At 38.6% G+C, this 26,756-nt stretch overlaps 1 protein-coding gene across 1 annotated transcript in view; it reads right to left on the reverse strand.

The window, feature by feature from the left end:
* Positions 1-26,459, reverse strand: part of LOC119709107 (coiled-coil domain-containing protein 169-like) — a 30,585-nt gene extending 4,126 nt beyond the window's left edge. The window contains exons 1-7 of the mRNA XM_038156455.1: positions 26,225-26,459; positions 20,170-20,252; positions 19,610-19,720; positions 19,473-19,513; positions 6,006-6,104; positions 5,753-5,806; positions 2,348-2,424 (exon numbers count right to left, since the gene is read on the reverse strand). Of these exons, the coding sequence (XP_038012383.1) occupies positions 2,348-2,424; positions 5,753-5,806; positions 6,006-6,104; positions 19,473-19,513; positions 19,610-19,720; positions 20,170-20,252; positions 26,225-26,331 (572 nt within the window). The 5' untranslated portion in view covers positions 26,332-26,459. The remainder of the gene's footprint in view (positions 1-2,347; positions 2,425-5,752; positions 5,807-6,005; positions 6,105-19,472; positions 19,514-19,609; positions 19,721-20,169; positions 20,253-26,224) is intronic.
* Positions 26,460-26,756: the final 297 nt, after the last annotated feature.

Below are 26,756 nucleotides of genomic sequence, written 5' to 3' on the forward strand. Positions count from 1 at the left end.
CCAAGGCCCAAGTGTGCTCGATAATCAATTATTCAGATTCAAATCAGTTGATTACTCAAAATCAATTGATTAAATTGTAGATCACTGTACAGCTGAACAAAACAGAAAATGCCTGTGTGGAATTCTGCAGGCAGCAAAACCTCTTCCACTCAAAACCAGCTAGACTTACAGACCTAGAAGCCAGGTAACTGCAGCAGCGCAGTGTTGAAACTGAGCTAATAAGGCCCACCATAAGTCTCAGTGTAACAGCAGGGGTCAGCATGACAATAATTGGCAGCTCAAATTGCATCAGATATGAGCCATCAAGACATCCATGTTCTTCCCAGCTGTCAGCTAGCCTATCTTCTTGTCCTGTAATAACCACAAAAAGGACCTCTGCTGAACTTGCTTCTATTTTGGATGGCCAGGAAACTGAATGCATCAACAATTAGGTGTTGGAACTCTGGTTACTGAGAATTTTCGACTTTCTGTGCTGACAGGCACTGATCTCTATACCATCTCACACATTTAATCTCAACCTTAGCAAAAAAAAAAAAAAAAAAGCAAGGAATCCACATTAGTGTTCACAACTACTACCCAAAAATGTTTTCAGTGTTCATTTAATACACAGGTTGGGCTTTCAGTACCTGTTCCTATAGTTAAAAAAAGCATTAAGCAGTTTCTTGGTATGGTTTGAATTCCAATGCAGGTATTTTGTAAAAGGGCAACAAAGGTGAGATAAGAACTCGAGACAGAAAATGTTCAAATTATTCCCAAGGACATGCATATCTTCTCTTATTTTAATGAAATTTTTTCTCATTAATGTCAGCTTGAACAAACAACCCCCAGGCTAAAAATCAAAACATAATTAAAAAGGAATAATATAACAATGGCTGTAGTTACCTTGTGATGTTCATGAGGTGCATACTTATATTCTAGTATTTTCTTAAAACACAAACTATGCCAAATCCCCATTCTTACATCCATGTTGCCAGCAAAGATTGAAGTTTGTCCTGAAAATTCTGAGTCACTGGCTATAAAAGTCAATCATCTGAAAACTAGGCTCTCCTATACTAAGGACAATTTAAAGCATGAAAAATTATCTTCATGTGTTTAAAGAACATTGAAAAGTAAAAAAAAGTTCTCCTAGGGAAAATGGATTGAAATGGGATATTTTGTTATACCACACATCTTCTGAGACCAGCAGTTACAGAACGCTTTATTTTCTTTTACACTTTATTTTCTTCTGTTTGATATAAAGAAAATTACAGAAACACTCTGTCACATAATGGCAGGGTAAGTAATGATCCACTAAAATAGATTGTAAAAAACCACACCATAATCACAGATCAGTGCTAACCCTCAGCAAACCTCTGTATCTGGCTGATATTTAATCTCACATCTCACTGCAGAGGCAGTGAATCCTCCTGGTTCTAGCTTTCTGACCTTCTCCATAGGAACCATGTTAAATATCACTGGGGTCAAAAGTGATACAGTGGCATATGGGGCACTTCAAACCCACACAGTGCTTTTTATGTATTGAGAATTCAGTTATAGAACTGAATTCATATGGTACTGCATTAATTCATATTCTGCTAATATACTCTCATGGAACATGAAGATTCACTATTCCAATTTATGAAATCTGTGATTCTGTGCTTACACAGAATGAAGGGAAAAGGCTGATAAGCAAATAGGTCTACACAATATCATGTTTATAATTTACTCATTACATTTTTAGATTATTCCTATATATTGTGTATGGTCATTTTAATAATACAGGTAAGTGGGTTTGTGGAAGAGTATTCACTGTGAGACACTAAATACATAGAAACCATACTATCTTAGGAAGTTTCCAAATATAAATTATTTGGAAAAGTTTCAAAATTAAGTATTATATCTGCTTGCTTCCACACTTTTGTAAGCATCTGTTTATGGCCACTGGAGGCAGGTGACTGGGTCCAACAAATTTTTCATATATGCTGCCTATATTCTTCACACTTTATATTCTTAACATATTCAATTCAATTAAAAAATAAATCTCCTCAATTTTCAAGCTTATCCACAAGTATTGCAATCAGAAATTAATTTTATTTCTATGTATCTCAGAGCAGGTGGACTTTTTTCATATTTATATTTATAAACCATATAACTAAACAGAAGTCTGTTAAACAATGATTTAAACATAAGTATTTTCAACATTTGCAATAAATAAAATTGATGAAAAGCAATATCAAAAATTACTTTGAGTGGGCTTTGTCAGTGGGCTTATGCTGTGATATTTATCATGAACAGAAAGTTGCATTGTTCAAAACAGTACTTAGCAAAAAATAATCAGCCAGTAAACAGGAATATAAAGGAAATTTACCTCAGTATCTGGTTTCCTCCCTTGCCAGTCAGAGCATCTGGTTTTTTCCTTTCAAAAATTTTAGGTTTAGCGGAGGTCTGCAATAGCCAAATTTTTACAAAACAAGTTAAATACTAACCCAAATCACAGTTACAGAAGTAAATAGGATTTGCATGGATTTACTTTAATAAAGGCAAGAAATTTTTGTAATTGAGGAACTCCAGTATTAAAGATGATGGCTAGTATAATTTATCATCTTATCATATCTGAGCAGATGTAATTCCGTGACACAGGAGGAAAGAGAAATGCCAAGGTTGCCTCCACTGTTTTTGTAATTTGTATGAATATAGAGTGCCGGTATATATGATTATTATCCATAGCACTGTTTTTTCTGGTACAGTTTACTCCAGTCCTATCCCAACTAAAAGCTGTACAAGCAGCTTTCCATCAGATTTCCAGCAATCCATAACCTTGGGCCTTTTCTGCAAAGAAATCCCAGTCACAAGTCAGATGCCACTCTGCTAGCAACAGTTTGTGGCAAAAATCTGGCCTGAAAGAATGGCCTTTTAAAGAACCACTACAGCTCTTCTTTGGCTCTCAGACTGATTTCTGAACACCACCAGAGAGTGCCTTTAAGATCTGTGGACTCCAAATCCTAAAACCAATGCTTTGCCAGACTGAAAACAAAACAAAAAATGCAAAAAAGAATACACCAGAAATCATTGCCTCTAGCATGAGCTCTCAAGATTGTGAAATTTTTTATTTATTTTAAAACTATCATTTAAAATTGACTGCATACTTATGGGCCAGATAAGACAAACAATCAGAAAAGCAATCAGAAGATAAATATAATCTGTAAATTATTTTTTTTAAAAGCAGAAAAGCACTCAGTGATAAAAAGGTAAATAAAAGATGGCTTCTCAGAAACATCTTTGTCTTCTCATTCTGCCACAGGCTTCAGGAGGGATCCAAAACAAAGCAGGAAAAACACGCTGGTTTTTCACCACCTGGTATTTTTTAATACCTACCAGTAAAAAACTTCTATTCTATGATATTTTTTTCCTTACTGTCAGCTATTAAAAAATTACAAACATAATGAGATAAAAAAAAAAGCTTAAAAGAAAACTATATCTATTCTCTGTAAATAAGAGAGTGTCACTAGGATACACTGTTGTCACAGGACAGCAATACCTTGTGGTATATTTACTGTGCAAGTTAAGGAAATTTTTAGCCTATGGGTAAATCCTTCTAACTCAACAGCAGCCAATATTACTGTGCAGACTCTAGAACATTGATATTTTAGTACAGTTGAAACAGTCTATACTGAATGTACATCTACTTCAACCTCTATTGTTAAAGTGAACTGTAAAAGAGAAGGCAGATTTTAACATACACAGATTTTAACACATGCCGATTTTCAAATAATATAAAAGTCAAATCAAAGTCATGTCAGAAAAAGACCAGAAGGGAAGAGATAAACCACTGATCCTTTTGAAATCAATAGTAAACCACAGAATCATAGAATATCTCAACTGGAAGGGACTCATAAAGATCATCAATTCCAACTTCCTGCTCCTTGCAGGACTATCTAAAATCAATGAGTGTCATCCAGTTGCTCCTTGAAGTTTGACAGGTTTAGTGCTATGACCAATTCCTTCAGGACCATGATCCAGTGACCGACTACCCTTTCAATGAAGACCCTTTTCCTAACATTCAATCTGCACTTCCCCTGATGCAGCTTCATTCCCTTTCTTCATGTGCTATCATTGGTCACCACAGAGAGGAGATCAGCACCTTCCCCTCCTCTGCCCCCCTGGAGGAAGGTGTAGTGTGGGGTGAGGTCACTGCTCAGCAATGTGGTCACCCCTCAGGCTTCTCGCATCCCAGCTGAACCAACCGAGTGACCTCAGCTGCTTCTCATAAATATTGCCCTGAGGCCAGACCACACTGTTCACCCTCCCTGGGACACACTCATGTAGCTGGATGCCCTTCTTAGATTGAGGTGCTCAAAACTGCACACAGCAGCTGGGATGTGGGGGTGACTGCCCTGCTCACATCAGCAATGTACAAGGTAGACGTTTAATCTAAACTACTAACTTATGCTCTGCTTAGAGCTCAGGAGGAGGGATGAAAAAGTCCCCAGGGAAATTAATTTCATCTTGACCTAAAACAGATGTGATACTTTGCACATGATTCTTTCTTCATGGATTACAGAGGATTCTTCTACAACTACTTTAGAGTGGCTATTTGACATTTAGAGAACTAAAGATAAGAATATTAATCTGAGGATGACTATTTTGCTCTCATATGATACTGAAACCATGAGAGTAAATAAGTAATTGCTGAAAATATAACGTACTAACTACCTCGAGTGTTGATGGCAAAATCCTAGATCCCAGTGCCTCACTATGCAACATGCCAGTGCATATACCTCACTTCAAATGGTGTCTTGCACATATTTATGTGTTTTTATAGGGAGCTGAACACAGGCACTCCTCTTGCTAGCATGTTCAGTAATAAGATCTGCTTTTATTTCCTTTCTGCCTCCAGAATTTCTCAGTTTCACTGCTAATGTAAAAATATTAACAGTTATCATGAGCATTTCCCAGGCTTTTTCTTGGTTTCATGCTGGAAAGTTCATTTAAGCAATTTTTTTAGATTTCCCAAAGTAGCAATGAACCATGTAAGGGACTCAGTTGCCCACTGTGCAAACACATGCTAATTACAGGCTTTTACCCCAGTTAGCTATGAAAGGGACTCAGTGGCAGCAATTCTTGAATATCACACTAAGCCATTACTTTTACATTATTTAGGAATTTAGAGCTTTTCGAGAATAAGAAGTACTATAAATCTTTACAGATATCTTTACAGGTTTCTCCAGTTTGTAGTTTAAAATTTCATGTATTACATGATTTGTATCAATAAAATTTAACCTGTGATTTCACCAAAGCAAGATGTTTTATCCCTGCTTTATAAAGTTAATGGAAATATATGTTGTATTTAATTCTGAACTGGTTGGATAGTTTATCTTTAAAAGAAAAAAGGAGACATGAAAAGGAGGAATTACTATTTAAGATAGCTGTCACTACTGCTGACAATTCACTTCTGTTCTGTTCAACTGGATAGCAGTCTTGTGACTAATGGATGGCCAAGCATCAGAGAATTGCTTCCGTTTTCTCAGTTATGGGCACTTTACTATGCTAGGGAACACTGAAACTCCAATTGATACAAAAGCAAAAAAGGTATTTAAAATTAGTAAACTGTATGATCTTTCAATTTATGGCACTTAAAATTTTTCAAAATCAGCTTTTTAAAGATATTTGGTTTACAAATGCAGTAATAAAACACTGTGGTCTAATGGCATTACAGATACTGTTGTTATATTAGGAAAGCATTAAAAGTTATTGAGTCACACATGTTTCTTACCTGTAAGATCTCTGAGAGGTACAAGTGCCGCTCGTCATTAACTTTGTGGTAAGCCTACAGATAAAATGAGATATAGGCTATCATTAAGCACAAATTTTAAAATCTGAATTGTACAGAAGATTCAGATATACAGCAGAGGCTTTTTCCAGTGACATTTTTTTTTGGAACTATTCTATTGTGTGTTCCACACACAATCTGTTTGCCACATAACATACCAGCTTTTACAGTCTAGAGGGATAGAGTGATTACAAACCTTTGCTTCTTGTTCCAATCTAAGTTCATAGTCCTTAAGCTGGTTCTGGAGACTTTTCTTCTGTTCTTCTAGCTGTTTAAGAACCTCCTTTAAGGAATCCTGTGGTTATGGTAAATAAAACAGTGTTTTACATCTATTTCCATTCTCTATAAACATGTCATCAGCCTAGTCCTTCTTCTTCAAGCATTATGATGTTTATCATTCTCTTTGGTTCCTGTGCATTTTTTGTGTTCATGGTTCTAGCTGGCACACTGCAGAGGCAAAAGCAATTAAATACATGCTACAATTACCAGTTATGCATTACTCATTTCCACTGTGTTAAAATGACACAGGTACAGTTTTCCACACTGCTGCTCCTTGGCACCTTAAGCAAGTTCACCTTGTGGTGACCAGTCAGAATTGCTCCTTTGTTCTAACCAAAATTCCCTCTGATGGCTCTTTTTTAGTAGGAAGATTTCACATCTTACCAGCACATACATTTTCAAACTACTTGCTGAGATAGCTGCTGGGCTGATTGAAAAGCCACATGGGACATCAAAGGTAACTCATACCAGTTTGGCTAGAAAGCAATACTTTGTGGAGAGACTGCCTTAGGTGTGCAGCTATCTACATTGTCTACAATAGGACTGAGTAACAGCAGTAGAGTCCATTTTTGGTTACTGGCACTGGCCAAATCTTTGCTTGCTGTGTAATGGAATTAAAACACACACCCATACTTGGGAAGACCCAAGCAGGTCCTCCTCTACTACTAACACAGGGAATTGCTTTTCATAATCCCATTCATAATTTGATCCATTCCATCCAGTAGAGACATAATTATAGGAGTTTCGCCCTCCAAATTCAGGAACATTGCATTACAACAAAGAGGAATTTGGGCAAACATGCCAGGAGGCTTGTGTGGATGAACAAGTAGCTCCTGAACAAATTCAAACACACAAAGGAAGCCTAGAGGAAGCCTAGAGAAAGCCTAGAGAGCCTAGAGGAAGCTTAGAAACATAGACTGGTAGCCTGGGAGGAATACAAGGATTGTTTGAACAGTCAGGGATCAGTTTAGGAAAGCTACAGCCCTGACAGAATTAAACACAGCCAGGGATGTCAAGAGCCACAAGAAAAACTTCTATAGGTATGCTAGTGATAATAGGAAGTCTAGGGAGAATGTGCTTCTTTCCAGAGAATGGATTGAGAGCAGTCTTTAGAAGGAGGACTTGGGGATGTTGGTAGATGAAAATCTTGTCATGATCTGGCAATGTGGCTTGCAGTTCAGAAAGCCAACAGCTTCCTGGGCTGCATCACAAGTGCGGCAAACAGGCTGAGGGAAGCGATTGCCCTCCTCTGCTCTGCTCTCTTGAGACCCCACCTGGAGTTACTGCACCCAACTCTGGGAACAAAAATCACAGGGCTGGAGCACCTCTCCTCTGAAGACAGGCTGAGACAGTTGGGGTTGTTCAGCCTGGACAAGAGAAGGCTCTGGGGAGACCTTACAGCACCTTCCAGTACCTGAAGAGAGCCTACAAGAGAGCCAGAGAGGGACTTTTTACAAAGATATGTAGTGACAGGACAAGGGGTAATGGCTTTAAACTGCAAGAGAACAGGTTTAGATTAGATATTAGGAAGAAAGTTTTTACTCTGAGGGTGGTAAGGCACAGGTACAGGTTGCCCAGAGAAATTGTTAATGCCCCATACCTGGAGGTCTTCAGGGTTGGATGGGACTCTGAGCAAGACAATCTAGTGTAAGGTGTCCCTGTCCATGGCAGGGGGTTGGAACTAAATGGTCTTTAAGGTTCCTTCCAACCGATACTATTCTATGATTCTATTATTATTCAAGGTCAGTTTACACCTGTTGGTTCTTGTAATTAAATGTGTTTTAAATGACTGTTTTTCTTCCTCCCTGCTGTTTCTCCCCAGCATGTATAGACTGAAGACTTTTTTCCACATTCATTTTACTAGGATGATTAAGCTGAACTTGCAGAAATTATCTTTCCCACACCAGGCTGTACTTTCATCTTATCATCCTAGTAATCCCTTTGCGCACCAGGCTGGAGCTCAAACTTTTTATGTCTAGAGAACAGAACTGGTCTACAGTATGCAGTACTCCAAAAGCCATCTCACTGCCTTGAATAATCAGAGATACTTCTTTACCCAAATAAATTTTAGGATTGCATTTTCCTGTTGCACAGCTGCACAATAGTGGCTCACAGTCAACAAGGCATCAGCTAGAATACCCAGATGCTCCTCTGCAGATGTATCAATTCTCAATTCACAACAGATTGTCTTCACTCTTTTCTAAATGCTTTGGTCTACACTATTAAATTTTACTCATATTTTTAATAATCTAGTCTTCACTGTCTTTCTTTTTCTAAACCACATCCAGATCCCAATTATATTATATAATTGGTTTCAGGAGAGAGATATCACAATCTAATTCTACTGTGTGTATCAAGGTCATGCATTAAATATTAAGGTTCATCTTAAACTTGGTCCTGGAAGACCTCTGCTTGTACTCTCCCAGCAGACTCCTTCACTAATCACTGCTATCATGTTCCATTTGCCAGCTCTTTACTCCTCTAACAAATCTATTCATTTTCATTTTCTCCAAATTAATCAGTCACTTCCCATGCGACATGATTTCTTTATCAGAGGTCACAGTGAACAAGATAACTGTATTTATTGTGACAACAAATGTATTGTTTTATCACAGAATGTCAACAGGTTTGCCCACCATGAGCCCCTTCTAATAAATCCATATTTCAATTTCATTTTGCAACAACTATTCCCTTTGTTAAACTGAAAAAAGTGCTTTTCTCCAGTGCACGCAATGTGCACATTTATTAGAACCACTTGCTATCCTATCAGTGATGTGACAAGCCAGTTCTTTTAGAATCCTGAGATATGGATTACCCATTTCCCTCATTTTAAGCATATCCAGTCCTTCAAGTTTTCCTTAAGATTTGGTTATTGTAATTTCTTCTTCCAAAAAGAAATGGAAGTGAAAGTATTGAAGTATTTTTTTTCCTTTCCTGCATTTTATTGTTTCTGCCTTTACTTAAAACTTAAGCAATATATACATGTTTAGTTTAAAGTGAATGAATTCATGATCTGACAGGTTTTTTGTCTGGATTTTCTGCAGTGTTATTGTAGATCTTAAAAATCTAAAATAGCATTGTGTCCCTTTTATCTATTATTTTCTGATAAAATGTGTTAATTATCCATTGAGTTTTGTGCCTCATCATTATTAGCACTTGGTTTTTAGACTTTATTTACAAGTCTAACATACAATACAATTTCTATCAGTAGTCTAATATTATATTCAAGTTCATCCATCCAAATATTATATTTATATGTATAAATATACAAATACAGACTGGATGGATTCAGTCTGAGGTGTGGGTATCTACACTTGAGTGTGAAAATGTGAACTGAACTTCTACTTAGAGTCAGAGTGAAGACAATCAATGATGTGCAGTGATTCATTCAGCTAAGCAGCTAAAGAGCTCAGCTCAGTTCCATCTGAGTTCTTCTAGAGAGTCCAAGACATTCATGTGTGGCAGATATGACACACGACACATCCTTCTGGAGCAGTAATGGGCTTCTGTGCACTGAAACATCTTCAAGACTTTGCTTACACAATTATTCCACTGAAGATGCCAACCAAATAAACCAAGATACAAATCTCTTTACTCAGCTGACTGTATTAATAAAACCTGTAACTGCCTATAGCAGGAATTAAAAGACCTGGCAAAGAGGTAGAAAGCTATATATAGAAAAGTAAATATTTTTGTCCTAATGTTTAAGAGAGTCATTTTGTTCAATGTACATTTCAATATTATTTCCCAGTACTATTGTGACTAAACTTTATTTTCCAATCCATCCTCAAGATTAATTCATCTGAACAGCTGATGAAGAAAAAAATCAACAACATTATTGTCAGAGTCTCTCACGCTGCTACAGACCACATCTATCTCTGTTTTGTTCTTTCCTGGCAAGTGTGTACCTTTAATACTTGTTATCCCTTCATGGTTTTGCTATCAATGCTATTACATTCCTGGTCAGTTGGGTTCTTGCACTTGTTTGCTCAGGTCCCCTGTGTAAAATAAGTATCTTGTTTAGAATTTTTTTTTATTTATTTCTAACACGAGCACCTCCTTAGTCAAAACAGGTGAATCCTTTCCTTTGTATAATGATTACTTGACCATTCCTTTAATAATCAGTTATTTTTTCTCATGACCTTAATGCTTTGCTAGGCTTTTGTTTACCAGATTTTCCTGGTAAACATTGAAACAAGATAACAATTCTCCAAATATTTCCCTTCTTTTTCCATGGCAATTTTTAAATTTTTACCTTTTTATCATGTTAGTCTCAGATCCAGAAGGCCAGTATCCACATATCATTTATTTCTCCGAGAGTTTATGAATGCTTGCTGCTGGTAAAACAATTACATCTGCCTGTTTTAAGTCTCCAGTCTTTTCTAGCATCTGCAGATTATTGCAACCTTTATTCTTTGGCATAATTTTCTGCATAACGTTACTTTTTGGCTCCAAATTTTATTTTTCATTTTAAAAATTCTGGGTTTCCTGAAAATTTCCCTAGGGATAATTTCTGTTAAAATCGAGATTTTGCAGGAGCATGGCAAAAAGCACAGTACTTTTAAAACATGTTGCAAGAGAGAATAACCCCTCCCATTGTTCAAAAGAAAAAAAAAGAGATACAGAAGAGCTGTATCTTTGAGGAGTATTGTGCCCCTGATTCAACCATTATTAACTTTAATCTGTTACAGCAGGCATACTGAAGACATCAAAAGAATTGAGGAGTAGTTGCAAGTTTTTTTCCTAATTAAAGCAGAAGTGCCTTGGACACAGATAAAATCTTTGTCCAAATACAGAAGGCTCCTACAGTCATTTCAGGCAATGTTGGCCAATTCAAGGAGAAAAAGTAAGCTGCAGATTAAAGAGAAGATTTGGCTTAATTCCACTAGGGTCATGTGCTATTTCATTTCAACATCAGTGTCTCTACAGAATTAAACAAGACAGAGAAGATCTCAGCACTGTTGAACTAGGAAACTAAATTTTTTTGCCTTCTTGACCTTAGTGCACATTAAAGGTTAAAACCACATGACAGCATATTTTGTACAAAAAGTTTTGTACCACCTACTACATATTTTGTATCACCACAGTAAGCTCAAACACAGTAAATACAAAAGTTCATACTGCTCTCCAGATTTGTTCTATGTAAATCCACAACACACTATTTGTTTCTTTACTAGATTGTCCATCATTGTTATATAAGACAGCAAGACTTGGTGTTGCAGCTGTTACTTACAACAGAGCAATTTGGTATCTCCTCAGTGATGGTACTCATCTAATTTCTTTGAGTTCTTTCACTTACAAAGTAAACTACTTTTAGATCTTTTTTCATCAGTCCTTTCAGAAGCACTGTCTATTTTTTGCTGCCAATGCAGCTGGTCCATTGCAGATGCCTGGGCATTCATTCAGCTCTGGAGCAAGGATGTTATCCAAATGCAGGCAAACAAACTGTGCACTACACTGCTTTTGATGAGCAAGCAGACGGAAATAGGTTGATAACGTGACTAAGAGTACACAGTTACTTCATAAATTGTAATAAACCTACCTCATAAATTGTAATAAACCCATGATTACAAATCCTTTGTGAAATAAGAAAGCTATAAAATACTCAAAATGTACAGATTGGGAAGTGAAGCCCAAAATCAAAGTAGGACCGGAGTTGCAACTGCACTTCAGGCAGATTTTAACATCTTAGTGCTAATAAAGCAGTCTATGCAATGTCTTAACATTCTTCACATCTGCCTTTGTCAAAGAACAAAGCGGCATCTGAGCTGTTGCTGTTGTGATTGCCCACAAGACCAAGCTGAATTGAGCTGCCTGGTTTGCTGCTGAAAGCCTTCATGGAGTATCAATACAAAGCTTTCCAGTGGTCATCCCTCTAACAGGGTACCACCTGGCAAGGATGTTCTACACATATTTCCTGGGGAAGAAAGCCTCTTCTATCTAACAGCCTAAAATTTAATCCAGAAATAAAGTAGTTGAGTTACATTTTAGTCTTCTGCTTCCCCAAGAGTTTGAATTCTCATATCTCATAGCCTGAGAACACCCTTGCCACCATCATACTTAACTAGTGCTGACACAATTTTTGAAGCCAGGTTGTCAATGAGTCAGAAATACAAATATTTGCAAAGAAGCAGATGAAAAAAGTGAAAAAGGCTGAATGGTCATGTCTATTTCTTAAGCGAAGGCAGGATTTCAGGCACACTTCTTGGATTTTTCTTACTGACTTCCTATTGGTTTTCCATTTCTAATATGCAATCTGTTTGAATCCCAATCTAGCTGCCTTTCTCACAGCTAATACCTAGGAAATTTACTCAGCTAACCCAGTCTAAGAACTTCTATTCCTGCATCCATGAACCTAATTGACACAGAGCTCAGTATGGCACACTGAAGTTCTTGTGGAAATCTTGTGACACAGATGTTCCTACTCAACTAAAAGACCTCTCCAAGTCCCCAAACACTATAGAATGCAATTTCAAAACCAGACACTAAGAAACTTTAAAGGACAAAACTTCATAGAGGTTCTAGAGGTCTACTTTAGCCACGACTGATCGTAAGTTATCTCCCACTCCTACTTTCAAAGAAGTTATTGGGGAACTAGCAGAGTCCTTGTTTATCCAAAGGTTTTAGCTGCTGTACATCAATACAAATCAAGAAGTGAGAAAAAACAGCATATCAACTCAGCCAATTCATTAAGAGCTGGATTTGCCTTCCCTGAATTCTGTGGGAAGCATGCAGAAACAAACCTCACCAAAACAAATTCAATTCTCTATGTTCATGGTTGTATAATCAGCTTAGTACTTCATACTGTAAAACAATACAAAAGTTCACGGAAAACAGAACTTAAAGCATACAGTAACATCGACTTGTAGCAGAGTTCTTACATCATGAAAAAGACTGAAAACAAAGAAAGGACCAGTGAGAGCTCAAGAGAACCAGAAGGAGCTTCTGAACTATGCAGATTTCCCCCAGAATGAAAAATTGTCTACAAAACTCCTGGATGAACCAGTATGATAAGTTCTGGAAAAGCTTTTTAGAAGTAGTTTAACTGAATCCTGATCTTTTTTTTTTTAAGATAGATTCATTACAGGTTCTTCTACTATGCTTTGAATAGTGGGACATTGTATGTCTGAAAAGAAGACATAAGCTGACTAAGGCATTTAACCTGAATTTAAGATCCTTAGTTTTCAATACATCATCCATGTCAAACTACTCTGAGCAAGCTGGTAAAAAGCTAAAAGACACACTGAGATTTTAAATGAATACTTCCTTTATATAACAGAATTTTGTGGTGCTTAGCATGATTCACTCTCAGAGCAAAGACACATTAATCTTGTGTCCAGCAATGACCAAGTCCAGAGTTTTACAAAGGCAACACCAATTCTCCAGTTTCTTTTTTCCCACCATTTTCTTTTCACTTAACTGAAGTTACACATTTGGCTTAATATTGCAAGAAAATGAAATTATATGGAAAGATACTGCAAGTGAATTTTAAGGCCACCCACACAAGTTGCTCTCATTCTGGATTTTTCCTTGCCCTGCTCTCAGTGGAAACAGAGGTGACAATTTGTAACAATCATTTCACAACAGACAAGGTGAAAAATCCATGGCATCATCAAACAACTTGTTTTCATCAGAGCTCTGCTCATGCAGACTAATGATCCTTATGGCAATTTGCTTACTCTTTAATTTTTCTCCATGATTTAGAACAAAAGCAATATATCTGTCGGTTTTGCTTAAAAAAAAGCAACACAAGAAGCCTTTAACATATCATTTCAAACTCATTAGTAGCAAAACCAAATAATACATCTGTAGTTTTACTGAAATGGAAATTGATATTAGATTGGTATCAGTAAGTTCACGAGTCATACATCGCATAAGAAATTATATCTCAAAATTATTTAGCCTAGCATATTTCTCCATGCAACATGCACTTGGATCCTGTAAAGCCGTGAGCATAGGCGAGTAAAGGCTCCCTGCATTTGCCTAAATGCCAAGTGCCCCCTTGTGGTCAGCAGCATTCTTAAATTCCAAACCAGACCCAGAGTGGAATTGCTGTAGTGCGCTGCACTAGCGCACAGGGGTGGGATGCTCAGTCCCTAAATCCTTATTTCCGTGGACTCTGCACAATGCTCACAGGGGTTATGCGCTGACTTGGGCAGGGGAAGTTAAAATGGAGACTTCCAGTGCTGTGGTTCACATTGATGGAACAAGGAACTAAGGAATTCTTGAGAACAGACAAATAGGAATGTCACTTGACTCCAGGATTTTTCTCTGATTGTTTTCTTTGAAACACAAAGTGTATTCTGACTCTGGGCACACCACAAAGTGATTTGAGTAAAACAATCTCCTGGTTTGAGCAAGGTCACCAGGAGGAACAACTAATGCCAACTTGACAAGGAAAAGAAAAAAGGTATCTTGGAGGTATTTGAAGTATTTATTTGAAGGTCAAATGAAAGGAGTAGGAAGGGGAAGTCTGTGAGAAGTCAGGATAACAGCTTAGGGCAGTCAGACCAGAGACAGAACTTTCTCCAAAATACTTCCAAATTTCACGAAAAGCTAGGACACCAGATTTCTTCTTTCCATAGAGCTACTCATGGCTTAACCCAGAAAGAGCCACAAGGTTCATTTAAGAGTCACTTGCTAGGAGAATTGTCAACATTTCCTATGACATTATAAGTGCTGATGTTCCCTATATGCAGTTATCAATGCCTACTGAAATACAAAGTCTTCACTGCATGTTTTCACAAACCCCAGATTCCCTTCCTGTCATATTGCAATCACGTATGTCTCTAGTGTGACACTGCCACACATACTGCTTATAGTTTAAAACTGACAGCAAAAATTCTGAGGTGGTTGTGTGAGGCTATCAGTTCTGTGGTCACTGTCCTTACAGAAGGCAGCTTTGCAAAGAAAGTATCTGGCCCTTAATGTCAGAATTTTCTCCTCTGTGGTGCTGGACATTATGAAAAAATGGTGATTTATCTCAGAAGCCCTGGTTCCAAGGCTAATCTTAACTAGAGCGTTGCTAAGGCAATGCTATCAGGAGTGTGCTCTTCTGAACTGATTTCGCAGTGTGCTTTTCAGTATTTGCATACTAAAGCTGCTATCTAGGGATTCGTTCCTGCAGAAATGGTGAGAGAGACAAGAATAGTTTTCTTTCTGCTAATATGGGAAATTATGCTTAGCAGAGAACATGTATTTTACCAAAACTCATTTTATGAAAAAATGCAAACAAATGAAAGCAGCATGTTTAAAAGACGCAAGTAAAATTCACATCTTGTTATACTTCAGAGAGAATGCATTCCTTCTGTAATTATTTCTGAAGTACTATATGACATTTGTATTTTTCATTGGGACATAAAGGAAATTACTGACTAAACAGTTTTCACTGTCAGAACTCCCTTGTGCTTGTCACTGTTATTTTTAATCTGCCCTCTGTACACAAAAATTATTTTCTAGACCCTGGCAGTAAGAATGTCTGTATTCAAGATATTGGTTCTGCATTTTTTCCTACGTGACATCTACATAATTTTTCTGAATCAAAAAAGAAGGATTATCTCATATCAGTATAAAGATTTCAGAATAATAACTGTATATATAAATGGTGTAGGGATGTTTTTAATAGAAAGAAATTATTCTTCAGTTCAATTCTAATTCTAAAGAAAGAATAGTGCAAGCCATCTGCAACAATTACTGCAATTTTTCAACACAGAAAATCCTCTGTGCTTCCTTGTTCATCACTCCAGAATTTGCATTTGTATTCTTCTCTTTCATTCAGGTTTTTATAGCTTGCTGAGTGCCAGGTCCCTGATGACTAATATATTTTTTTTTAATTTTGCCTATAGTGCTTGATATTAAGAAAATATTTTATGCTACCTATATCTAAATTGGTTGAATTACTCTATAGACATGTTTTACTCCTTCTATTCACTATAGTAGGACCTTAAAATAGCTTGAATGAGCTAAATCTCTTTAGCATCTTTGAGATAACTCCTCTGTTAAATACAGATGAAATTGTTTAATAAATTAAGAATTGTTACAGGTCCTTCTAATAACCCTAATTATAATTCTGAGTTTCTTGGGAAGACAGGTCATAAATACTTGAAAATAATATTTAATTTTCTAAGTATGTTGCTCAAAACAAAATCTACTGAAAATCTACTGTCTACTGTTGCCACGTTGTAGTAAATTTACCAGGAATTTTGCTGAAAGAACCACTTTTCAATCTTTCCATACAGCTTCACACAATCACAGAATCAACCTTTTTGGGATCATCAAGTCCAACCATGAACCCAGCAGTGCCAAGTTTACCACCAATCCATGTTGCCAAGCACCACAATACTTGTCTTTTAAATACCTGCAGGGATGGTGACTCAACCACTTCCCCGGGCAGCCTGTTCCAGTGCTTGACAAGCCTTTCAATGAAGAAATCTTTCCTCTGCAATACACTTAGGAAGTATATTTTCATATAGGAATATATTTCCTATTCATATGCAACTGCAAGTTGAAAGCTGAATATCACAGCGTACTTTTGATTTTACAGACACACACGCCATGCTTTATATACCCACTCTCAGCATTTTTACTTTGAGCAAATGTATATTGATGACTGGCTGAAAACTCTTTGTTTTTCTATCACTCACATCTGCTCTTTATTCTCATCTGTGAAGAAGCTAAATATTCTCCCCTAATCCACTGAACAACCCTCAAAAACCCCAGATGAACTTCAGCAAACCTAAATGCTTGAACACCACAAAAAATTATCTGTGTATTTTTACCAATGTTTTATCTTCTAAAATTATATATATGAAAAACAAAAAAGCTCTTCATTCTCCAAGAGTATCTGTAAATAAACACTTACTTTTCTAATGGCTTCAGTTAAAAAAAAACTAAAACCAAAACAAAAAACAGCAAAGCCCACATAATACCTTAATATTCTTCTGCTCTTTCCATCTCCCACAATCAAAACAAGAAAAGAAATGAAACATTTCATTAAATCCTTAAAGCACTTCCCTTTCTGATTAGCAAACAGGAGGATTTATTAACTCCTAGGTGGAAGAATTAAGGACTTGAAACTGCATGGCCTAGCACACAGGCTCCAGACTTTCCCCAGCTTCACTAAGTGAGCCTAGGACTCCTCAAGGTCTCTTCTAGACTCCTTCTGGCAGGATGAACCTTTCAGTCAGGCTGGCATTTTTCCCTTTACAGGAAGAGTAATCAAACCTCTGAGAACCATGGCTCATTGGTGAGCAGGCAATGCAGTGCATAGCAGGGATTAGAAATGTACTGGGTTGGTGGGAAAGGAGATTATCCTCTGGTAATGCCTCCTGGAGTGCCTGGCAAGGTCTAATTGGATTGGTTAGGAGAGTACTGGCAATTGGATGGAAATAAATACTTGTGATACTGTAACTATGCATGCCAGTCTGTGCTTTACAGGCAGGCTGACAGGAAAAATGTTGTCCAAAGCAGACTCTGCTGTAAATTTTCTAGATCAGTGTCTTCGAGACTTTTCTTTGACCATAATCCCAGCTGTATTATCAGATGAACTCAGCGAAACAGCAAAGTGGGATGGGGAAGATTTTATTCTTTTTTTAATTGGCTGCTAAAGAAAAAAATCTTGCCTACCTACAAAGCACCATGGTCTGTCTCTAGGACAACACTAAAACTGGCAAAAATGTTGACTGTTTGAAAGCCATGGATCAGATCAGAAAAAGCAGTTAATTATTCACACCCTGTTTACAGCAGATAATTATCCTTCCCAATAACAGAGCATACAGCCTCCTCTAGGGTCACTAAACTCCCAACAATCTTCGGATTCTGAAGTACCAAAAACTCAGATGGTGACACTTCTGTAAGTATAAGCAACAGGAATAAAAATCACAACAGCCCTGCTTCATAATATTCATTATCACAATGTGTTACAAGACATTATCCCATCTTTATCTACCTTCCCTATTTCTAAGAGTGGGTAAGAAGCAGAAAAGCTGTCAAATATTTCAGCAGATGACAGGCTAAGGGAAAAGCAGTTCTGAATCTACAATGATTTTTTTTTTTTTTACTTCATTCACTACCTTAGAAGACAAAATCCCAATAATATTTACTGGCTTTTTTTCCTTGGCATTTTCTCCTCAAGATTGCAGAAAAAATATTTTATGCTGTGTTGAAATAAAGGACATGAAGTATGAGTGCATTAAGGAATAAAATTTTAAAAATGAAAACAGATACTTCCTTCAGTGATGCAAAAATTTACTGTAAAACAAGGACTTTTCCTGTGACTATATTATGCAAAATGTTACTCCAATATTCACCTAGGTTATTACAGTTGATACAAAACTGGGATTATTGACTGATACAACAGAGGATTGTGTAGCCATGCAGAGGAGCCTCAAGAAGCTGCAGAAACAGGCAGAGAGGAATCATGTGGGGTGTAAATGCTGTCCTGCCCCTGGGGGAGAAATAATCCTAGGCACCAGTATATGCTGGAGCTGACTGGCTGGGAAGCAGACTGGGAGATGATGTCTTTGGGGTCCTGGTGAGCAAGGTGACCCCAAGAAATCAATGCACTCTTGCTGCAAGGGTCGCCTGTGGCTGCCTGGGCTGCATTAGGAAGATGTTGCCAGCAGGTCAAGGGAGGTAGTCTGACCCTTATCCTTAGCACTTGTGAGATACAGCAGCAATGCTACAGTCCAGTTGGGGGACTCTTCAGTACAAGAAGAGTCCAGTTCTTGACTCTTCAGTACAAGAATGATATGGACTTCTTGGAGCAAGTCCAACACGGGGCTGTGAAGATGATTAAGAGACCAGAGCACCCGACAGATGATGAAAGGCTGAGAGATCTGCAAATGTTTAGCCTGGGGACGAGAAGACCCAGGGATTCTTTTCAATGCGTGTAATAAATTTGTGATGGGAAGGAATGAAGAAGAAGAAGCCAGGCTCTTTTCAACAGTGCCCAGTCATAGGATAAGACTGAAACAGCTGGAACTCCATTTGGTCACAACTGAAGACATATTTTACTGAGAGAGTGGTCAAAGACTAAATTATTCCATGAGGTTTCATGTTTTCCCATTTATTCATAGATCTAGTTCAGCTATTCCACCTCACAAGCCTTACTGCAGATTCAATTATAAAACCTTCTCTCAGGAAAAAATTTTACTACATAACTCTTCCCCAACATTCAGGTTTTATGTACTTCCTACATAAGGATTTTACTCAATATTTTATAAGCAATTGCATATCTGAAACAATAAAAATGTAAGCAGAACTGATTGTTTTTTCTTCTAGACCAGACTGCTGCTATTTTTTGTCATGAAAAAACAAAGACTATGTGAGTTTTCCAACTAGACTGTGATTTGTTGTAAAGCCAACTAAATGTCACAGTACTTACCGCAGGCATTTTATCAAAGGTGCGAACAAGGGACAGTTTATCTACAAATAACGAGAAAATTGTGACCTGTTGATATAATTTCAACATCTCTAATCATCACTAATTCTATTGAAAAAGTTATGAATATCCATTTCTACCTGCTGGATTTCCACGAATAAGCTCCACCTTATCTCGAAGAATATTAATTTGCCTTTCCAGCTGTTTGTTCAATTCTACTTGTGTCTCATATCTGGTTTTCCATTCATTATCTTAAAGAACAAATACAGAATTAATATATTTCCCAGATTAGTTTATGTCGTTTTAAGCAAAAGAATTTTTAAATCTGTTCCTTTTAACTAACTGGAGACTGAGAAAGTCTTCACTTAGTAATCCTCATAATAAGCATCTTTGCATACATAAGAGCTTGAAAATATAAATCAAGGGAAATTTTCACTAGGCTTACTATGGTCAGAATATTAACCAAATCTCTGAATTTATATTAGTCATAGTTTCATTAATAATTAACCAAAAAAAAAAAGCGTGGCCACACGTAGTATTTCTTAATTTCACATCTGAAGCACCACATTTATAACAGTCATGTTTGAAAAGTGAAAATTTAAATTTCTAAATAAAAATTTGAGCTCCTGTAGGTCCTTCCTAAAATAATTATTTATCTGTGTTTCCAAATCAATTAGAAAGACTGTTGTAATTCACTTACCTTCATTTTCAATGCTGTTAAGACTTTTTTCCAGTTCTGTTACAGTGTTTCTCAGTTCAAATATTGAGCTTTCAAGCATCTGCCTGTGGTATTAAAACAAGTCAATAAATTGCTACACGAGTCAATAAATAGCTCTTGTACTAGTCCTATTATTGAAATCAGAAAAAATTAGATCATATATATTTTCAGAAGAATGATTCAGACTATTCAGATCTATTGGTCATTTCTATGTAGTTACATTATCTTGTCCATTCTTAAATGTATTGAAAAATGATTATTGCAGTGGTTACTACAGTGCCTTTAAAACAATGAAGCATTTTTACTTTGTGAACAAAACTACTTCCAGAAAAACCCAATATAGACATTTCCTAAAACATAATAATTTTCTAGTCATCCATAAGAATTAAAAAAATGTAGAGGGGACATTGACCCTAGATTTTCATCTAAAAGAAGATGCCCAATGAGTATGTTTTTTAAAACAAGGATATGCCTGAGAGATGTGCTATTTGAAATTCTGGATTAGTTCTTCATTTTGACTTACTGCTTAATGATTAATAGTCATTTCCTCAATTGCACCCATATTAAATCCAATCAAAACAAATGATGTTTTATGACTATCAGAAAAGTAAGTGAGTAATTAAAGTAAGATGAGTGTTAAAAAAATACAGGACCTCAAGCCACCATTTTTTAGGAAAATATATTTTTCCCCATCCTGTATACTGGTCAGCCAGAATGCTGAAAGGTGTGATGAAAACCAGGCTCTTTCTGCCTTGGAAGTTATGATCAGAAGCAGAAGGTAGCAGGGGACTTTGACAAGAGCACAACCCTCCCGACATGCTTCAGACAAGGTGCTGGGCGACTCTCATGCTTCAAAGGGACCAGATGGTAGTTTAGTGTCTTACAATGAACCCTATGATCTTGATCACATCAAGAGGACATTACTGATAAGTTATTGACCATATTCATGCTAACAGCCTGGTTCTCTGAAGAGATGTCTATGGAGAAATGCTCCTGCCTGTGAGGTCTCAAGAAGTCAGACCACACCAGGATGGGTGCAAGCAAAAAACACAATGTACAGAAATTCAGAGGCAGTTTGTGGTTTTGTCCTTTAAAGCTAAGTTTGGAAGGCCAAGATTTCAAAAAAACAGTCAATGGTTCCTGGGTACCTCAATTTTTCAGTGACCAAATTAAGATATTCCAAAAGAACTGAGAACATAAACTCTACGAAGAAGGCCCTTTGGGAAATGCCAATATGATGACTGATGTCTTTGAAACCTTAGCCTAATTCATTAGAACATGGAAGAGAGAAAATTATTAGGCTGTAATATTTGGGGGTTGGGGGGGGGGGGGATTTAAAGGAGACCTTCCATTGTCAACACCGATATTCATTTTCTGAACATGTCCACGAGAAACACTCTTCCAGAATTAATTATCTAGTCTCTGAGAAATCAAATCTCTGATGACAGAGATTGATTACTGAGAGATTGCATCACCTCTTGCACTCCTTGTGCTCACATTCAGTTGGTTTTGCACTCCTTGTGCTCACATTCACTTCTTTTTCATAGCTTGAAACAACAGATTTCAACTGCAAGCTGCAGAAGCAAACCAACTGCTCACAGGGAGTTGAATAGGTAAGCTTGGAATAAGGAGGGCTGAAGAGCTGAAATCGAAAAGAAATATAAAGAAGAGTAATTTAAGGTAAGCCAAGTTTGTTTTCAGTGAAAGAGACACACTGGAGAACAGCAGGGCAGAGACCTTGAATGGCAGGGGAGGGGTGGGGCTTCCAAGCCCTCCTTGCTCCATTGCTCTTTTTGTCTTTACCAACATTAAATTAAGACAGGGGCACATTGGCAAAAAAATAATTACAGTACTGGTAACTTGCTAGAGACAAAAAGGACAAGGAGAAACCCAGCCAAAGATAGGCGTGAAGCATGACTCAAAAAGCTTTAGATGTAGGAAACCAAAGGAAATCTGATTGCTGCTGCCTGTTTTCTCCCACTCCAAATAAAAGAGGCAGATGGTTAGGAAGAAGAAAGACAAACTCTTACTACATTGCTGCTATCATTTCAACACAAATAGATAAGGTTTCGGCAAAGCACATTTCTATCAACTTCCCAGAGCTCAGAAAAGAGGAAATTATGATGACAGTGAGTGCTAAAATGGGAGTTTTTTAAAGGAAATAACACTGAAAATTAGAAAGAGTCAAAGCTGTAACCAGAGCTGAGCTATATCAAAATGAAATTGTTTTCGTTTTCAAAGAAATTTTACCTATGTGCTCAGATGCAGAGGGAAAACACAGGAAGAATAATCTCTTTAAATCCAGCGTTTCCAATTTTCAATTTCTGTTACCATTCCAAGACTAGATACAAAATTTCTTTCATTAGATTTTTATTATTCTTTCTGCACCATTAACGAAACTAGAAGCCAAATTCCAATTATATTTTGTTCTGATGAATATATGTAGTCAAATGGTAAATTGTCACGTGTCACACTGTAATTGCTACACTGGCAGAAAACCTTTTTTCCATGTGGCAACAGAAACCAGTCTTTTTTAAGAAAATATAATTGTTATTAAACCTTTAATAGTTCAGTAGCCCTCAGAATGCATCCAGGGTTAAACCACTCTATTTTAGGCAGTGTATATTCAGTAAAATGCAATCCCTGCCCAGACAGAGAAGGGATGTAGAAATAAATCACTTTGAGCAGCTTGGTATTACTGGGTTTTAATGTTAATTTTGCATTTCTGGAGTTATTTCTAATTGTGATAGGAAGTGAAGGTCATGCCATGTATCTGTTAGTGTGAATTTAATGCAGCTGTGTATAACTGGCTACCTGCCCAGAGACTTGGTCTTTGCCTAGAGGGACTGCATTGCACTTTTTACCTGCAACCCCACAAGTGTTAGACATAAATACTCTATTCAAGGCCCATAAATCTTCTCCATGTCAATGGAAAATTTACAGTCATCACAGAAGAAAGCCTGTAAATCCTGAAACCTCACATTTAAGTTCTCATGAGAGCCTAACCACATCCTTGCATACTAAGCATAACAAAAAAGCTCTTGCGAAGAAAATGAGAAAAAAAATATACAGTTCAGATAAGAAGGCTCTGATTGAAACTACAAAAAAAGAAAAAAATGCTAAATTTCTCTTTAGGCTGTCTACAGGTGTTATTTTACTTGACAATGGCAGCCACTTAGGATGAAAACCATTTTCCTGCACGTTTTGTTACCCAGGTCTGGATACCTGGAACATGTATCAGGCAAAACGCTGCCTGAAGCGATTTTCTACAGTCAAGAGAAAAACTCAAGAGAAAAGTCAGGAGAAGCTCAGGGCAGTCATCAGCTCTAGGGCATCAGCTCTATAATATGGCATATCTTTACTGAGTCCTGTAAAAGATAAAATGCACAGATGCCTTCAGAATCTACAAACAGAGCAGAAACAATATTGCACAGTGCAGGGGCACCACATGGAAGAGCACACACACTATTGAAAGCTCTGGACTCCTGACACTTGCAGTCAGCGGTGAGCTGGGAAAACACTGCAGCTTTCCTGGCAAGGAAAGCCACAGGAAATGAAATCTCACAAGCTGAAGCAACATACAATTCCATCAACATTACTGAGCAGCTGACATGCATAAATACATGTCTTTAAGACCTCTTTGTCTAATAAGAAGTGCACTGCAGTATTATATACCTTCTCTCTCTCCTCCCACAATCATTTGCCATGACATTTCCCCAGTCAAAATGTGCACTGAATCTTGATCACAACAGTCCAGAGTTAGATTTGGGCTGACTTTCATTACAGTCAAAAAAATTTGAAAGATTTCACAGTACTACATCCGCAATTATGGAGAATCAGTAGGTACATTAGACCCCTTATGGACATGGATGATTCAATTTACTCTGTGAAGTAGAAATCTCTTCTTCATGACTGCTAAATGAGAGTGGTAGGTGGGCTGTTAGCAAACTGCCTAATTGGCACAACAATCAGATATGCCAGTAAAAAGATGACAAGGGTGAGATGGCAGTGAAGGAATGCAGACATCTATCTGCAAGCCACTCATCCTCAGCTTGCTGTCTACCCAAGGGAGAGAAACTGGCACCTCCTAGGGTGTGAGTCATCTCATGCTAGAACAGGCAGGCAAAGTAGGTCAGATGAATCACACCTTCAAAAAGCTTTTCTGTATTCATTGACTACACATGCCACTGGTTTAGATGGAGATGTCTAACAAGCCTGGTCATTGGCAATTAAGCTGAATAAATAGCTCTTGGGAAACAGACAATAATAATATTGTTGATTTGCACACTAAGAAAATAGTTGTTGGAGCTGAAAGTCTTTCACTGGCATGCCATCACCATAAAGGTTTTTATCAAATATATATTTTGCTTTTATCCATAATTAAGTCACCACAACTCAACTTTTTACTTGATCATCATTAATATCACGTGTCAGGTAAAAGAACTGCTGCATGCAGACAATAACTGATTTATTTACCCTGAGACACTACTAAGTCAGGAGAGTTATTAAAGGTCATTTGCTTCCACATTGGTGCAAGCATATCCAAGCTACTTTTTGTGCCATTTGAATACATAAGGTGCCATTTTGACTCTGTTAGTACTGGGTTTTCCTTTTCCTTTTATGAATGAACATTTTATAAAGTCCACAACTGCAGGACAAATTTGAAGAGGTCTGCATCTCAGACACTGAAAGAAACATTGTTCAGGCAAAAAATCAGTATGAATAGAATGCTTGAAAATGGTATGTAAATGTAAATATCAAGCGTCTGAATTAAGGCAGCACAGGAGCTTCTGACATTTCCTTTTTCCATTTATTAACACTCAAAAGGCAATCATGTTGTTCAATACAGGGAAAAATGTGTAGCTTCCTAAGCAAACTGGGGAAAAAAACAATCCCACCAGGCATGAGCATCAACAATTATCACAGCACTGAAACAACTGCTCTTTAGCGAGGGGACTGATTGCTAAAAGGAACACATCCTCATCCCTGCAAACTGTATGCAGAGATGCTGCACCTTTCTTAGAGGTCTCAGAGATATTTACTGACCCTAGAGACAGGTGAAATCCAGTTTTCCACTTTTACTCAACATTGTAGAAGTAAGTGTGCATAAAGAGCACCTCATTCTCCATTTTGTCTTCCCCAGCACCCATGTAAAAGTCTTCTGTTTTTTCCCCCAAAGAGGCTTCCCAGTCCAGTGTACTGTGCTTGCCTTGGACACATACAATTCTCTCCATAGTAGGTGGTATGGGACTATGTTTCAGATTTGTGAGAAAACTGTGTTGATAGCACAGTGATGTTTTGGTTATCATCGAGCATCGTTTACACTGGGTCAGGGCCTTTTCTGCTCCTCGCCCCATGAGAGAGCTGGAGGTGCACAAGGAGTCGGGAGGGGACATGGCCGGGACAACAGATCCCACTGACCAAAGCGATATCCCATACAATATCATGTCACATTCAGAAATAAAAACTAAGGTACTGGGACTTGCTAGGGCTGCTTTGCCTTGAGAAAGGCAATGTCTCACTGGTAGTGAGCACCTAGAGGTTTTTGCATCAGTTGCTTTTCTTGGGTTTGTTTCCTTTTTGTTGTTGTTGTTACTTTATAGTTATTAAACTGTCTTGGTCTCAACCTGCGAATTTTCTCTCTTTCACCGTTTCTTCCTTCTCTCCCCCATCCCACCCACCGGGAGGAGAGGGAGCGAGCGGCTGTGTGATGTGCTGAGCTGCCTGCTGCGGTTAACCACGGCAGCCGGCCCTATCTTCCTTTTCGGCTGAGATGATTTATCCCGCTTCTCCAGGAAGAACCATCCCTCAGACCAGCCCTTCCTGGCGCCCAGCAGAGCCAGTGGCGCTGCCAGCACAGCCGGGCCGCGCTGAGGGGCTCCGGGCAGACCGTGGGCCCGGCCCGCTCCCCTCACCCGCGGAGGCAGCCGCCATTTTGCCGCAGGGAGGCGGCGGGAGCGCCCCGCGGGCGGTGCTGCGGGGCCGCTCCCGGAGCCGCTGCCGTGCCCGGCCTCGCCGCGTCCCCCGCCGGACTCACTGCTTGCGCCTCTCCCGCCCCAGCTCCAGCGCCAAGCGCTCCGGCTCTGCCGCCCGCCGGCCGCCGCCTTCCCCCATTGCCGCCGCCGGCGCCCGTCCCGCTCGCATCCCCCGCGTCGCCGGCGTTGCGCGGGGTGACGGCTGCGAGCGGCCGGCGGAGCCTGAGGGAGCGGCGCGCTGAGGCCACCCCAGCCCCGGCTCCGGCGCCTTTTACTCCGCAGTCCCCGCGGCTCTCCCGCTGCACAGAAAAAGCCGAGAGGGGAGACGGGGTCGAGCGCTACCGCCGCCACCAGCCCCGGCCTCCCCAACCCGTCCGCCTGCGTTTGCAGCAGCGCTGGCCCGCCTGTGCTGTGACGGCCCGCGTTTGACGGGCTAATCTGTCCTCTGTCTAGCGCAATGCCCAGCCTGTGGCTCGGACAGCACCAGAAAAGGATGGGGGAAGTAGGATACAGCTTTGGGCCAGTCAGGAGTTTTGACCGCGTAGGTTGAACTGTGTGCTGAGCTTTTCATGACCTAGGGAAACACAAATGTGT

Source organism: Motacilla alba, chromosome 1, assembly GCF_015832195.1.
Source record: "Motacilla alba alba isolate MOTALB_02 chromosome 1, Motacilla_alba_V1.0_pri, whole genome shotgun sequence".
Taxonomy (NCBI): Eukaryota; Metazoa; Chordata; class Aves; order Passeriformes; family Motacillidae; genus Motacilla; species Motacilla alba.